At 46.3% G+C, this 12944-nt stretch overlaps 1 protein-coding gene and 1 pseudogene across 1 annotated transcript in view; one reads left to right on the forward strand and one right to left on the reverse strand.

The window, feature by feature from the left end:
- The window catches only part of BAIAP2L1 (BAR/IMD domain containing adaptor protein 2 like 1), a 106145-nt gene that overhangs the window by 29841 nt on the left and 63360 nt on the right, over positions 1-12944 (reverse strand). The window contains exons 4-5 of the mRNA XM_002817703.6: positions 220-281; positions 41-112 (exon numbers count right to left, since the gene is read on the reverse strand). Coding sequence (XP_002817749.5) covers positions 41-112; positions 220-281 — 134 coding nt within the window. The remainder of the gene's footprint in view (positions 1-40; positions 113-219; positions 282-12944) is intronic.
- On the forward strand, positions 4306-4355 carry LOC112134476 (U7 small nuclear RNA; annotated as a pseudogene).

The raw sequence follows: 12944 nt of genomic DNA on the forward strand, positions 1-12944 counted from the left end.
GCAGCCCAAGGCTAGGGCTGGAGGAAAACCATGCACTTACGTTCATATATTTCACGTCAAGTTCTATCTTCTTCTCCAGCTCATGGATAATCTCTTTGTGGAATTTTTTAAACTGTTAACAAAAGGAAATAAATTCATACCAGATTTGAAACTTTAAGCAAAATAAGTTCTAAAACCTGAAACGAGTGTATTTTGTAAATAGAAACACAGATCACGTACATTTTCATCAAGACTCTCGTTGAGTTTCTTGTGGGTACTTGAAATCTCTATGAGGACATGTCCTGGGAACAAAACCAGATATGTTAGCGGGAAGCCATTGCGTATTTTTTTGTTTTGAAACGGAGTTTTTGCTCTGTCGCCCAGGCTGGAGTGCAAAGGCACGATCTCGGCTCGCTGCAACCTCCGCCCTCCCGGGTTCAAACTATTCTCCTGCCTCAGCCTCCCAAGTAGCTGGATTACAGGTATGCACCATCATGCCCGGCTAATTTTTTGCATTTTTAGTAGAGACAGGGTTTCACCGTGTTGGCCAGGCTGGTCTTGAACTCCTAACCTCAGGTGATCAACTGCCTTGGCCTCTCAAAGTTCTGGGATTACAGGTGTGAGCCGCCACACCCGGCCCATTGCAGTTTTGTAAAGTATTAGGAAAAGTGAAACAGGACAGGGAAACACAGAAATACACTGTCCTCAGGGTCTCTAAGCATCATCCCTGAGACACATCAGGAGCACGACAGGGTCCCCACAGTGGCTTCCAGGGGGACACAGCTGAGAGCAAACAGCTTTTACAACATAATTAATCAGACAAATGCAAATTCTCTCCAAATTCACATTAGTCTGTTTTGTCTTTTGTTTTTTGAGACAGGGTCTGGCTCTGTCACGCAGGCTGGAGTGCAGTGGCGTGACCTTGGCTCACTGCAGCCTCCACCTCCTGGGTTTAAGTTATCCTTCCACCTCAGCCTCCCAAGTAGCTGGGACTACAGGCGTGCACCACCACGCTCAGCTATTTTTTTGGGACATTTTGTGGGGAGGGTTTTTCACCATGTTGCCCAGGTTGGTCTCGAACTCCTGACCTCAAGTGATACGCCCACCTCGGCCTCCCAAAGTGCTGGGATGACAGGTGTGAGCCACTGTACATGGCCCCGCATGGCCCTTTCTATATGTACTTTTTCCCTAAGCCAAGTTCTATGTATCTGATTTAAATTTTGAAATTGTCTCATAAATGATTACTTCAGTCATCACAGTAGCTAACTCTAGGAATAAAAAATGATTTATTTTTATCGAATCCCCAGAGTAATCTGATTATCTGTCAGGCACGAGAGATAAAGGCTATTTCTTTTTTCTCATGTTAGTTCTTATAATGTTTTGGAAAATACTAACGCCAGGGGAACTCGCAGCAGGAAGAGTGCTCAGCCCTGCCTCTCCTGGGAATACACCAGCCCCTGAAACCAAGCACAGTCACGTGACGGGCAGGATGCTCCAGGATAGAGGAGCCTCACCGCCAAGGGCAGCAATCAGGCCCCCGGGTTTGCAATCATATCTCTGTAGTGAGTGGCAGTGCGCCAGCTCTCTGCCACCTTCCTACGGGTGACATCTGATAAAGGTGAACAAGGGCCTCTCTCTGCCAACTTATCTGCAGGAACCAAATGGGTTTCCTAGGGTCTGACACCTAAGAAATGGGAGAAACACATAGAATCATCTAGAACCACCATTACCACCACCATCAAACAATGCCGACCAACAGCAAAATGTGCCAGCGGACCATCCTACAGCTCAGCGGCCAGATAAAAAGGAATTCCAGGCTGGGTGTGGTGGCTCACGCCTGTCATCCCAGCACTTTTGGGAGGCTGAGGTGGGAGGATCATGAGGTAAGGAGTTCGAGACCATCCTGGCCAACACGGTGAAACTCCGTCTCTATTAAAAATACAAAAATTAGCTGGGCATGATGGTGCGTGCCTGTAATCCCAGCTACTCGGGAGGCTGAGGTGGGAGAATTGCTTCAACCTGGGAGGTGGAGGATGCAGTGAGCCGGGATCGCGCCACTGCACTCCAGCCTGGGTGACAGAGTGAGACCCTGTCTCCCCGCCCCCCAAAACAGGAATTCTAGTGGGGAACTGAGAGGCTGCAGGGGAGGGATCAGAATGAGGACTGTGGTAGAATATGGGGAGAGAGAGAAAGCATAGACTGGACTATGGCCTCGGCTATGATCACCATACAAATGACCCTATCGTGTCCTGTTCTAGGTACATCTGAAGACATCTGAGTCTGACACTGGCCACCCAGGCTTCCCTTGTCCCAGCTCAGGATTCAACCCTTGCTGAACACGACCACGCAGACGTCCCATCGGGCACACCTCATCCTCGACATGTCTCAAAGTGACCTCTCTGGCTGCCCTGCATTCTCTAATTCCAGCTCTCAGCTGCCAGCCAGCCAAGGATCAACCTCTCGCCCACATGTAATACCTGACGATCCCTTAGGGATACGAGGCCATTATCAGAGCCACCTGTAGGGTGCAGCCATGTCCCTTCCTAAGCTCTGTGATCTCTTCCCTGCCCAGGGCAGAAGGCATGAGGAATGGCGTGGGAAGCCACCAAGACATGTTCACCAGGTGATCTGTTCCACCAGAGATGGCGGAGGATTCTCCCATCCACCCCCAGCAATCACGTCCCACCACGTGGGCTTTCGAGGAGGTCCTCTCTCATGCCTGCCCAACCCCAATGCCTGCTTCCATCTCTCATCCTCTCTCTGGACTCCCAGCTTATTCTTTCCCGGATCACCTTCCTCACAGATGCCAGGGATCTTTCCAAAATGCAGGCGTAACATGTCGCTCCCCTGCTCCCCCCATGGTGTTCCAGGGAAACCAGCTCCCGAGCTGTACTTCAGAGCCCTCTGCAAACGGTGCTACCTAGACAAGGCAGGGTCAGAGGCTCTCAGAGAAGCAGAACTTGCAGGGCTTGTGACAGGTATATAACCTAGTCCCTAAACCCTGTGGGATTTTACGGCGCTCTGACAGAGTAACTCAATGGCTAAACACGGGGAGTAAGGACAGAACCATCCCAGCGCTCAGGGCTCCACCCTCCGAGTAAGTGAGCTTCCCACTCCACATCCTTAGCAACGCCGGCTTCATCTTCCAGAACGCGGCATGAGAAAACCGACAGACCAGAATTCTTCACAAAAGCCGCCTTCACACAGCCAAGAGCATAATTCCATTAGTATGCCACTTTATAGCCCCTCCGTCATTTCAGATACAATCTCAGTTACTTTCACATCTATTTTAAACCCACAAACAATTCCTCATTGGGGATGAAATATAAACAACAACAAAACCCACTCCAGTTATTTAGAAAATCAGACACTCTATTCTTGGCAAGGGAGATCTACTTAAAATAAATAAATAAATAAACATCTAAAAATAATGTGGCTCAAAGCATTCGGTGGTTTGAGCTAGAGGAAACACATTCACATTTTTTTCTCATACTGTTCTCTTTCATGAACTTTATTTCCACAACCTTATATAATGTGGATCTCTGGGAAGCGTGCTGCCAAAACCAAGGTGTGTGCTAGGGTGGACGCCAACACCGCTGAACCTGGTGCTCTGGCCTGGCCGGGCCTCTGAGCACGATCCATGCTCCTGCCCGTGGCTTCCTGCAGCGCGGGGGAGAAGCGCAGTGAAGCAGCTCTTTCACTCTGCGGGCAGGCGGGCAACACCTGGCCTTGTTATTCCTGTCCCTCACTGCTCCTGCAATTCAGATGTCGGCCTCACAGCAGCTGGCAGCCGCGAAGTCCGCGGTCACAGAAAGGATTAACACACATCTTGGCTGCGATTCTGCAAGTAGCCGAAAGTGTATCTTGAAGCGGAAGATGAAAACACTCTTTATGTTCGATCTGCAGAAGTTTCATCTTAAATAGAGCAAGTGTTACTTTATGTTTAAAATGCGATGCCACATGGGTTTGTTTGCTCTTAGTTCGGTAACCTACTTTTTCAGAAATTACATTTGAGAAGGGGGAAAAAAAAACCCTGAGGGTAGGGCGAAGCAGGCACAGCCTGGAATCAGATGAAGCAAAGCTAAGCATGCACCCCAATAAGAACCACACCACTGTGCTGTGCACACTGGGGGGCCTGCTTCCTTTTTCCCCCGGTTACGTTTGGAGTCACCCTTTTGGGAAGAAACTCAGCGCCGTCATTACAGTACTGTGATTCAGTCGAATAAGTGGCAATATACACGTATTTCAAAAGATGGAACTCAACATAACTCAAAGACATTTTCTACCATCAAGTTTTCCTCGATATTCGCAGAAATAATTCACATAGAGTGTTACAGCTCTGCGAGAGTTTGTCTAGCAGGTTGTGGAAATCCCCAACAAAAAAAGAATGGTTGATGGTGGTATCACTCTGATTTTAGAAACTGTGAACAAATATGCCCAACATTTTGGACACTATTATATAGAGATGCATTTAGCCAATAGGTGGTATGGAGTTAAAACAAAAAAAGAACAAAACTTCAGGAAGATTATTGGTATGAACGCCTAGAACATTTTCATTAGAAACACAGGGCCAAGTGTGGTGTCTCAAGTCTCAGCACTTTTTCGGGTTCAGGCGGGAAGATCGCTTGAGGCCAGGAGTTCAAGACCAGCCTGGGCAACACAGTGAGACCACTCCCCATCTCTACAAAAAAAATTTAAAAATTAGCTGGGCTTCATGGAACATGCCTGTAGTCCCAGCTACTCAGGAGACAGAGCAAGACCCTGTCTCCAAAAAGAAAAAGAAAAAGAATACAGTCATTGGACTATTAATATATTTCCTTCATCAGTTCACAGTACAAATTTAGAGAAACCAGATGGGGATTACTAATGCACCTGAACCGCATAGGACATGTAGGCATAAAGATTCTTTTCATTTATATCTGATCATGGATAATCAGAACCTGCTTTATTTCCAGAGAATGCAGAGCAACGCCTGAGTCACGCACTACTTCCTACACATCACTACAAGTGGAGTCAGACAGTAAAGTCACACAGTAAAAACTGGAAGCAGCCAATCTAGTACTGTTCTAAAGCTATGCTGCACAGATTAAAGTAAAATTGATTAAAAATATCATTGGAGGCCAGGTGCAGTGGCTCACGCCTGTAATCCTAGCACTTTGGGAGGTGGAGGCAGGCAGATCACAAGGTCAGGAGTTCGAGACCAGCCTGGCCAATATGGTGAAACCCTGTCTCTATTCAAAATACAAAAATTAGCTGGGCGTGGTGGCAGGTGCCTGTAGTCCCACCTACTAGGGAGGCTGAGGCAGGAGAATCACTTGAACCCAGGAGGCAGAGGTGGCAGTGAGCCCAGATCAGGCTACTGCACTCCAGCCTGGGCAACAGAGACTCTAAAAAAAAAAAAATAAAAATAATAATAATAATAATAATTGGAGGCCAGGTATGGTGGCTCACACCTGTAATCCCAGCACTTTGGGAGGCTGGGGTGGGTGGATCAGTTGAGGTCAGTAGTTCGAGACCAGCCTGGCCAACATGGGAAAACTCCATCTCTACTAAAAATACAAAAATTAGCCGGGCTTGGTGGCGCGTGCCTGTAGTCCTAGCTACTCAGGAGGCTGAGGCAGGAGAATTGCTTGAACCCAGGAGGCGGAGGTTGCAGTGAGCCAAGGTCGTGCTACTGCACTCCAGCCCAGGTGACAGAGCAAGACTTCGTCTCAAAAAATATATACATATTAAAAAAAAATAAATAAAAATGTCATTGGAAAAAGGACTGAATTTTTCTGACAATTTTCCAAGTTTCAAATGGGATGAGGAGAAAACAGTGGAAGTAAAAGCAAACCGCTCCCCAAAACACACACGGGATGCGTTAAATAAACGAGTATGGGCTCTGAAGATTAGAGTCACCTACACTGAATCAGTGCAGAGGCAGATTAGCGACCACAAACATGTGATCAAATTCAAAAGGCTCTGTCAGCATCTGAGAACCTGCAGTCCCTGGACGCAGTTGGAGGTGAGGTGCCCTCCTGGGGTCAGCACCAACACTGCAGAAGCAGCTGGGTGCAGTGGCTCACATCTGTAATCACAGCTCCCAGTTTTGGGAGGCCAAGGCAGGAGGATCGCTTGAGCCCAGGAGATGGGCCACACAGTGAAACCCCATCTCTCCAAAAGACACAATGATAAGCTAGGTGTGGTGGTGCGTGCCTGTGGTCCCAGCTACTCGGGAGGCTGGGGCAGGAGGATCACTTGAGCCCAGGAGGTTGAGGCTACAGTGAGCCATGACCGTGCCACGATACTCTGGCCTGGGCAACAGAGCAAGGCACAGTCTCAAAAAACCAAAACAAAAACACGTACAAACAACCAAAGTGCTTGTAGGGGTGACCCCAAATAAGTGATAGGGTGAGCATTGCATGGATCATTCCTCCGTGTCTAGCTGCTGACTTAAATAACAATGGCACCACATCCTAATCAATGTCTTACAAGGAGACTATAGTTACTGTACACTGTGCTCAAAACTAACTAACTAACTTAACTAACTAGCGGGTATGCCACAAGAGCCGGCTTGAAGGAGCTAGTACTGGCCATGAAGAAGCTCATACTGGGACAACTTGAGCACCAAAATAAAGGCAGTCATAAATTATAAGTCCTGGAAAAGTCTAGGAATCTGTGAGTCCACAGTAAACAGATTAGAAAACAGAAATGGGGGACCAGGGACAGCTCTTGCTAGAAGTAGAGTTGCACAGTGCCAATCAGTAAATGAAGAGGGAGTACAGAGATGGAAAATCATCACCACAGGGCAGGGAAGACTTGTCTGGGCAGAAATCATCAACAGATGCTCAACTAGGGCACAAGTGTTGACGAGGAAAGAGAGGTTTGTATGGTCTGAAAGTGTTTTCCCCACAAATTGCTTACCAGTCGTGATTAAAAAATATATATATATATTAACTATACAGCATAGAGACCAGACAACACCTTCAATGCACAATCAAAACTAACATAACAAATGAGAGGAAAATGAACACTGTGTGCTCAAATTTTATACTCAGTGGACACAAAATGACTTGGACAGTATTCCAGCTGAGAACACACAATCTGAATCTAATCAAGGAGATTTGGTATTTGAAAGTGAGGATCCCAGCCAGGCATGGTGGCTCATGCCTGGAATCCCAGTACTCTGGGAGGCCAAGGCGGGTGGATCACCGGAGGTCAGGAGTTTGAGACCAGCCTGGCCAACGTGATGAAACCCTGTCTCTATTAAAAATATAAAAATTAGTCGGGTGTGGTGGTGCACATCTCTAATTCCAGCTACTTGGGAAGCTGAAGCATGCGAATTGCTTGAATCAGCGAGGCAGAGGTTGCAGTAAGCTGAGATCATGCCACTGCACTCCAGCCTGGGCAACAGAGCAAGATCCCAAAAAAAAAAAAAAAAAGCCAGTTGTGGTGGCTCACGCCTGTAATCCCAGCACTTCTGGAGACCAAGGCGGGCGGATCACCTAAAGTGAGGAGTTTGAGACCAGCCTGGCCAACATGGTGAAACTCTGTCTCTACTAAAAATACAAAATTAGCCGGGCATGGTGGTGCACGCCTGTGATCCCAGCTACCTGGGAGGCTGAGGCGGGAGAATCACTTGAACTCGGGAGGCAGAGGTTGCAGTGGGCTGAGATTGCGCCACTGTACTCCAGCCTGGGTGAAAAGAGCAAAACTCTGTCCCAAAAAAAAAAAAAAAAGAAAAGTGAAGATTTTGTATTCCTGACTATTCATCCTTGTTTAGCATTTCTGACGTGGGTTCATGCCTGTGCCAATTCTTTATTGCACTACTAAATAGATTTACTTATTTCTTTTTAGAGAGGAATAAAATGATTTTATCTGCCTCCGGCGGTTAATCCAGTGTGGTTGAGGGAGGTAAAGGGCAAAGGGAGAAGTGTGTTAACAGGATAAATATTATTAACGCTTTGCTTAACAGTAAAATCTCTGGCAACCTCAATTTTAGAAAATGAGAGGCATGGCTGAAGACTTGGAGGTGAAAAGCCAAAAAGAGCCGCAAGCAGAAACCCGAACATTTCTTTTTTTTTTTTTTGGAAAATGGGTTCCCTTTTAGACACACCTTCATTTTATATATAAGTCTAGAATGGATTGCTCAAAGGACATTGATTTTTTTCATACTAAAAAGTCAGAAGCGACTGCTGACCTCTGAGTAATAGAATACAAGATCTTTAGGAAGAAGAGCTCATGAGGAAGATGGGAAGGCTGGCTGAGGAGGCTGGAGAAGGGCCAGGCACCATGAAAGGGAAAATACTGGACACAGCTTCTGCCTTCAGAAGGCAGAAGGTTCTGGATCAGCCTCTACAGAGAACTCAAGGACACGAAGACGGGGCAAAGGTCACAGCATCCGCAGGAAGATGCAATGACGTCAGACAGGTCTCTTAGTACCTGTGCATCCCTGGGAAGTTCCCTAACCTCTTTCTGCAGTATTTCTTAGAGCTGTGGTATTCTGTGTAGAGTGCCTGCTCCACAGGCTTTGGTGGGTACTGTGCTTTCCAGTGTTCTGGAGAGAAACACTGGCTGCTGAGGTGCCCGAGTCCAGACATGTGGAGCAGATGGGTTCAATAATGCACTGGCTTGTACCTGCAGTCCCAGCTACTTGGGAGGCTGAGGTGGGAAGACTGCTTGAGCCCAGGAGTTCTAGATCAGCCTGGCAACATGGCAAGATCCCATCTCTAAATAAATAAATAAATAAATAAATAAAATGAAATAAAAAATTCGGGATACACACCAACAAAAATGGGCCCATACACTCCTTAACAGGCCATTTTCTGGGCGAGTACTTGTTTTCTGGAAATAAAATCCACACATGCGATTGTTCAGCCTGTAGTCACCATTTTTGGGTGCACTTTACACATATCCATCTATACATTCAGCTCGATACTTCTGTCATAGCCTTTCTTTCTCCAGTCCCAGAGTCCTCAAAGGAAAAACTGTCAATCTCCTATTATCGAAGGGAACATACCTGTAGAGTATACTCTATTTTCCTCTATCTTTTAAAACCTTAAACAGAATACTGAGAACCTCAGTCTGAAGCGCTGACATTTCTCCTATAGTTTAAGATGCATCCATCAGGATTGATCCGTCAGAGAACACACACATCTGGTCATCGCTGATGCAAAAACAATTGCAAGGCACTTTCGGTTTCCACTCCAGCACGTCTAAGAGCTTAGAGGTCGTCACTCCCTTATAATAAGAATAAGCTAAACAAATGGAAACAAGCTAAAATAAGAAACAGTAATTCTGAGATTCATGACAGAACTAAGCTCACAGGGTAAAGATGTGCCCTGAAAACTGGACAGACAGGGTGATGCAGAGACTCACAGTTCACAGGGAGCAGAGACCAATGCTGGGGCCATTCCTGGCAGAAACTCTTACACTGCAATGGAAGAATTGCTGGGGGCTTGGCATGGAGGAGTCTGAGAGTTGAAAACTTCAGGGGGTCAGTCTTTGCGGGCGGTCCCCACACTTTCATGAGTTTTATGTCTAGGAGTCCCACCACATTCTCACTGGGGAGGTTGGAGAAACTTCCCCTGGGGCTTCTGGCAGAGGGGGTGGGAGGTAAACATTCTGAGATATGCCCAGAGCTTTGTTCTGTTCCAGTTATGTTCTCTGTATAGAAGGCCAGGCCTCAAGGGAATCTGCTGTAATAAAGCCTTATCCGACCAGGGAAAGACAGCCCCCTCCAGTCTTCCTGTCTCAAGTAAAGGGAGAAAAAAAAAAAAAAAAAAAAAAAAAGACTCAGAAACTCTTCCGAAAGGCATCCCAGGAACTCTGGCCTATCACCCCACACCCATCCAAACACAGAGATTTAAACATAAGAGGAAGATTCTTCCCCTCCCTAGTACTTGACCACCAAGTCATCCATCAACAGGGCTCCGGGACAATATCTGTGGATTACAGCACAGAGCCGTACGTAAGACCCAGGCTTCATTTAGAAGAATTTTCTTGGGAAAACCAAAGACAACAGCAGAGACAAAAAACAAGGATATCAGAGGAAAACCAAAGCCTCTGACTCCGTTACAGAAACAGCTTCCTCTATCGTTAAATCCATGCGAACTCCTAGCCAGATAAACATAAATCCTCACACTAAAGGCTCATCTACCTCAGTTCCTATTATCCGACACGTCACGTTCAGCTTCTAAAAGCAACAAACATTACAGGCATGCTAAGAAAAAAAACCAGATTCAGATGTGGTAGAGAATCTGGAATTATCAGACAGAGAACTAACAACCACCATGACTAATACGCTGAGGGTTCTACTGGGAAAAAATGGGCAACGTGCAAGAAGAGACGGGTAACAGAAGCAGAGAGATGGTGTGTTAGTCCGTTTTGTGTTGCTTATAAAGAATACCTGAGACTGGGTAATTCATTAATAAAGGAGGTTTAGGCCAGGCGTGGTGGCTCACGCCTGTAATGCCAGCACTTTGGGAGACCGAGGCGGGCGGATCATCTGAGGTCAGGAGTTCGAGACCAGCTGGACCAACATGATGAAACCCTGTCTCTACTAAAAACACAAAATTAGCTGGGCGTGGTGGCACACGCCTGTAATCCCAGCTACTCGGGAGGCTGAGGCAGAAGAATCGCTTGAACCCAGGAGGCGGAGGTTGCAGTGAGCTGAGTTCGCGCCATTGCACTCCAGCCTGGGTGACAGAGCAAAACTGTTTCAAAAAAATAATAATAAAAATAAAGGAAGTTTATTTGGCTCATGGTTCTGTGTGGTACCAGCATCTGCTTGGCTTCTGGCGAGCCCTCAGGAAACTTCTACTCATGGCAGAAGGCAAAGTGGGCACAGGCATGTCACATGGTGAGAGAGGGAGCAAGAGAGTGGGAGGGGTGCCCTCTCTATTAAGCAACCAGATCTTACGTGGACTAATAGAGTGAGAACTCACTCATTACTGCAAGGAGGGCACCAAGCCTTTCACGAGGGATCTGCCCCCATGACACAAATACCTCCCACTAGGCCCACACTTCCAACAGTGGGGGTCACATTTCAACATAAAATTTGGAGGGGACAAATATCCAAACTATATCGAATAGAAACTCAAAGATTCAAAAAGAAATACTAGAAATCAAAAACACTGAAATGAAGAAACAAAGAATGCCTTTGATAAGTTCACCAGTAGACTGGACACAACCAAGGGAAGAATGAATGAGCTTGAAGATATGTCAACATGAACCTCCGAAACTGAAATGCAAGGAGAATAAAGAACAAAAAATGAAACAGAATATCCAAGAACTGTGGGAAAATTACAAAAGGTGTAAATACCCACAATGGAAATACCAGGAGAAAAAGATACAAATGAACAAAAACAATAAAAACTGATGTAATAATATCTGAGAATCTTCCAAAGTTAATGACAGACACCAAACCACAGACCCAAAAAGCTCAGAGAACACAGGACAGGATAAATACTAGAAAATCTACACCTTGGTGTAGCATATTCAAACTGTAGACTAGCAAAAAGAAAAATCTTTTTTTTTTTTTTTTTTTTGGAGACAGAGTTTCACTCTTGTCGTCCAGGCTGGAGTGCAATGGCATGATCTCGGCTCACCGTGACCTCCGCCTACCGGGTTCAAGTGATCCTCCTGCCTCAGCCTCCCAAGTAGCTGGGATTACAGGCATGCACCACCACACCCAGCTAATTTTGTATTTTTAGTAAGGATGGGGTTTCACCATGTTGGCCAGACTGTGTTTCGAAATCCTGACCTCAGGTGATCCACCTGCCTCAGCTTCCCAAAGTGCTGGGATTACAGGCGTGAGTCACCGTGCCTGGCCAAGAAAAATCTTAAAAGAAGCCAGAGGAAAACACCTTGCTTCTAGAGGAACAATGATAAGAATGACATCAGACTTCTATTTACAAACCATGCAAGCAAGAAGAGAGTGGAGTAAAATACTTAAGTGTTGGAAGAAAAAAATTCGCCAACATAGAATTCTTTAGCAAAATCATCCTTCAAAAGTGAAGAAGAGATAAAGACATTCTCAGACAAACAAAAACTGAGGGGATTGGTTACCAGTAGGTCTGACTTGGGAAAAGATGTTAAAAGAAGTTCTTCAGAGACAAAAATCACATAGGTCAGAACTTTGGATCTACATAAAGAAAGGAACAGGGCTGGGTGTGGTGGCTCACACCTGTAATTCCAGAACTTTTGGGAGGCTGAGGCGGGTGGATCACTTGAGGCCAGGAGTTCGAGACCAGCCTGGCCAACATGGTGGAACTCTGTCTCTACCAAAAATATAAAAATTAGCCGGGTGTGGTGGCGTGCGCCTGTAATCCCAGCTACTCAGGAGGCTGAGGCAGGAGAATTGCTTGAACCCGGGAGGCGGAGGTTGCAGTGACCCGAGATCATTCCACTGCACTCCAGCCTGGGTGACAGAACAAGACTCCATCTCAAAAAAAAAAAAAAAAAAAAAAAAAAAAAAAAAAAAAAAGACAACATTCTGGATATTTTAATGTCACATCTTTTCAGTGAGGTGCAATCTAGTCTTCCAATGCCTAAGGTAGTACTTAGTAAAGATGTCTCCTCCGAAAAGTATAACAAAGTATGCAAGCCCGGCGCGGTGGCTCACACTAGTAATCCTAGCACTTTGGGAGGCCGAGGTGGGCGAATCAGAAGGTCAGGAGTTCGAGACCAGCCTGGCCAACAAGGTGAAACCCTGTCCCTACTAAAAATACAAAAAATTAGCTGGGCCTAGTGGTGGGCACCTGTAATCCTAGCTACTCAGGAGGCTGAGGCAGGAGAATTACTTGAACCTGGGAGGCAGAGGTTGCAGTGAGCTGAGATCATGCCACTGCACTCCAGCCCGGGTTACAGAATGCGACTCCGTCTCAAAAAAAAAAAAAAAAAAAAGTTAGGTGGCATCCCTCCTCAGTTGACAACCTCCAGAGGCCCCATCTGCACCCGGGGTTAAGAGGTAGAGCCCTTGC

This window comes from Pongo abelii, chromosome 6 (assembly GCF_028885655.2).
Source record: "Pongo abelii isolate AG06213 chromosome 6, NHGRI_mPonAbe1-v2.0_pri, whole genome shotgun sequence".
NCBI classification, from domain to species: domain Eukaryota; kingdom Metazoa; phylum Chordata; class Mammalia; order Primates; family Hominidae; genus Pongo; species Pongo abelii.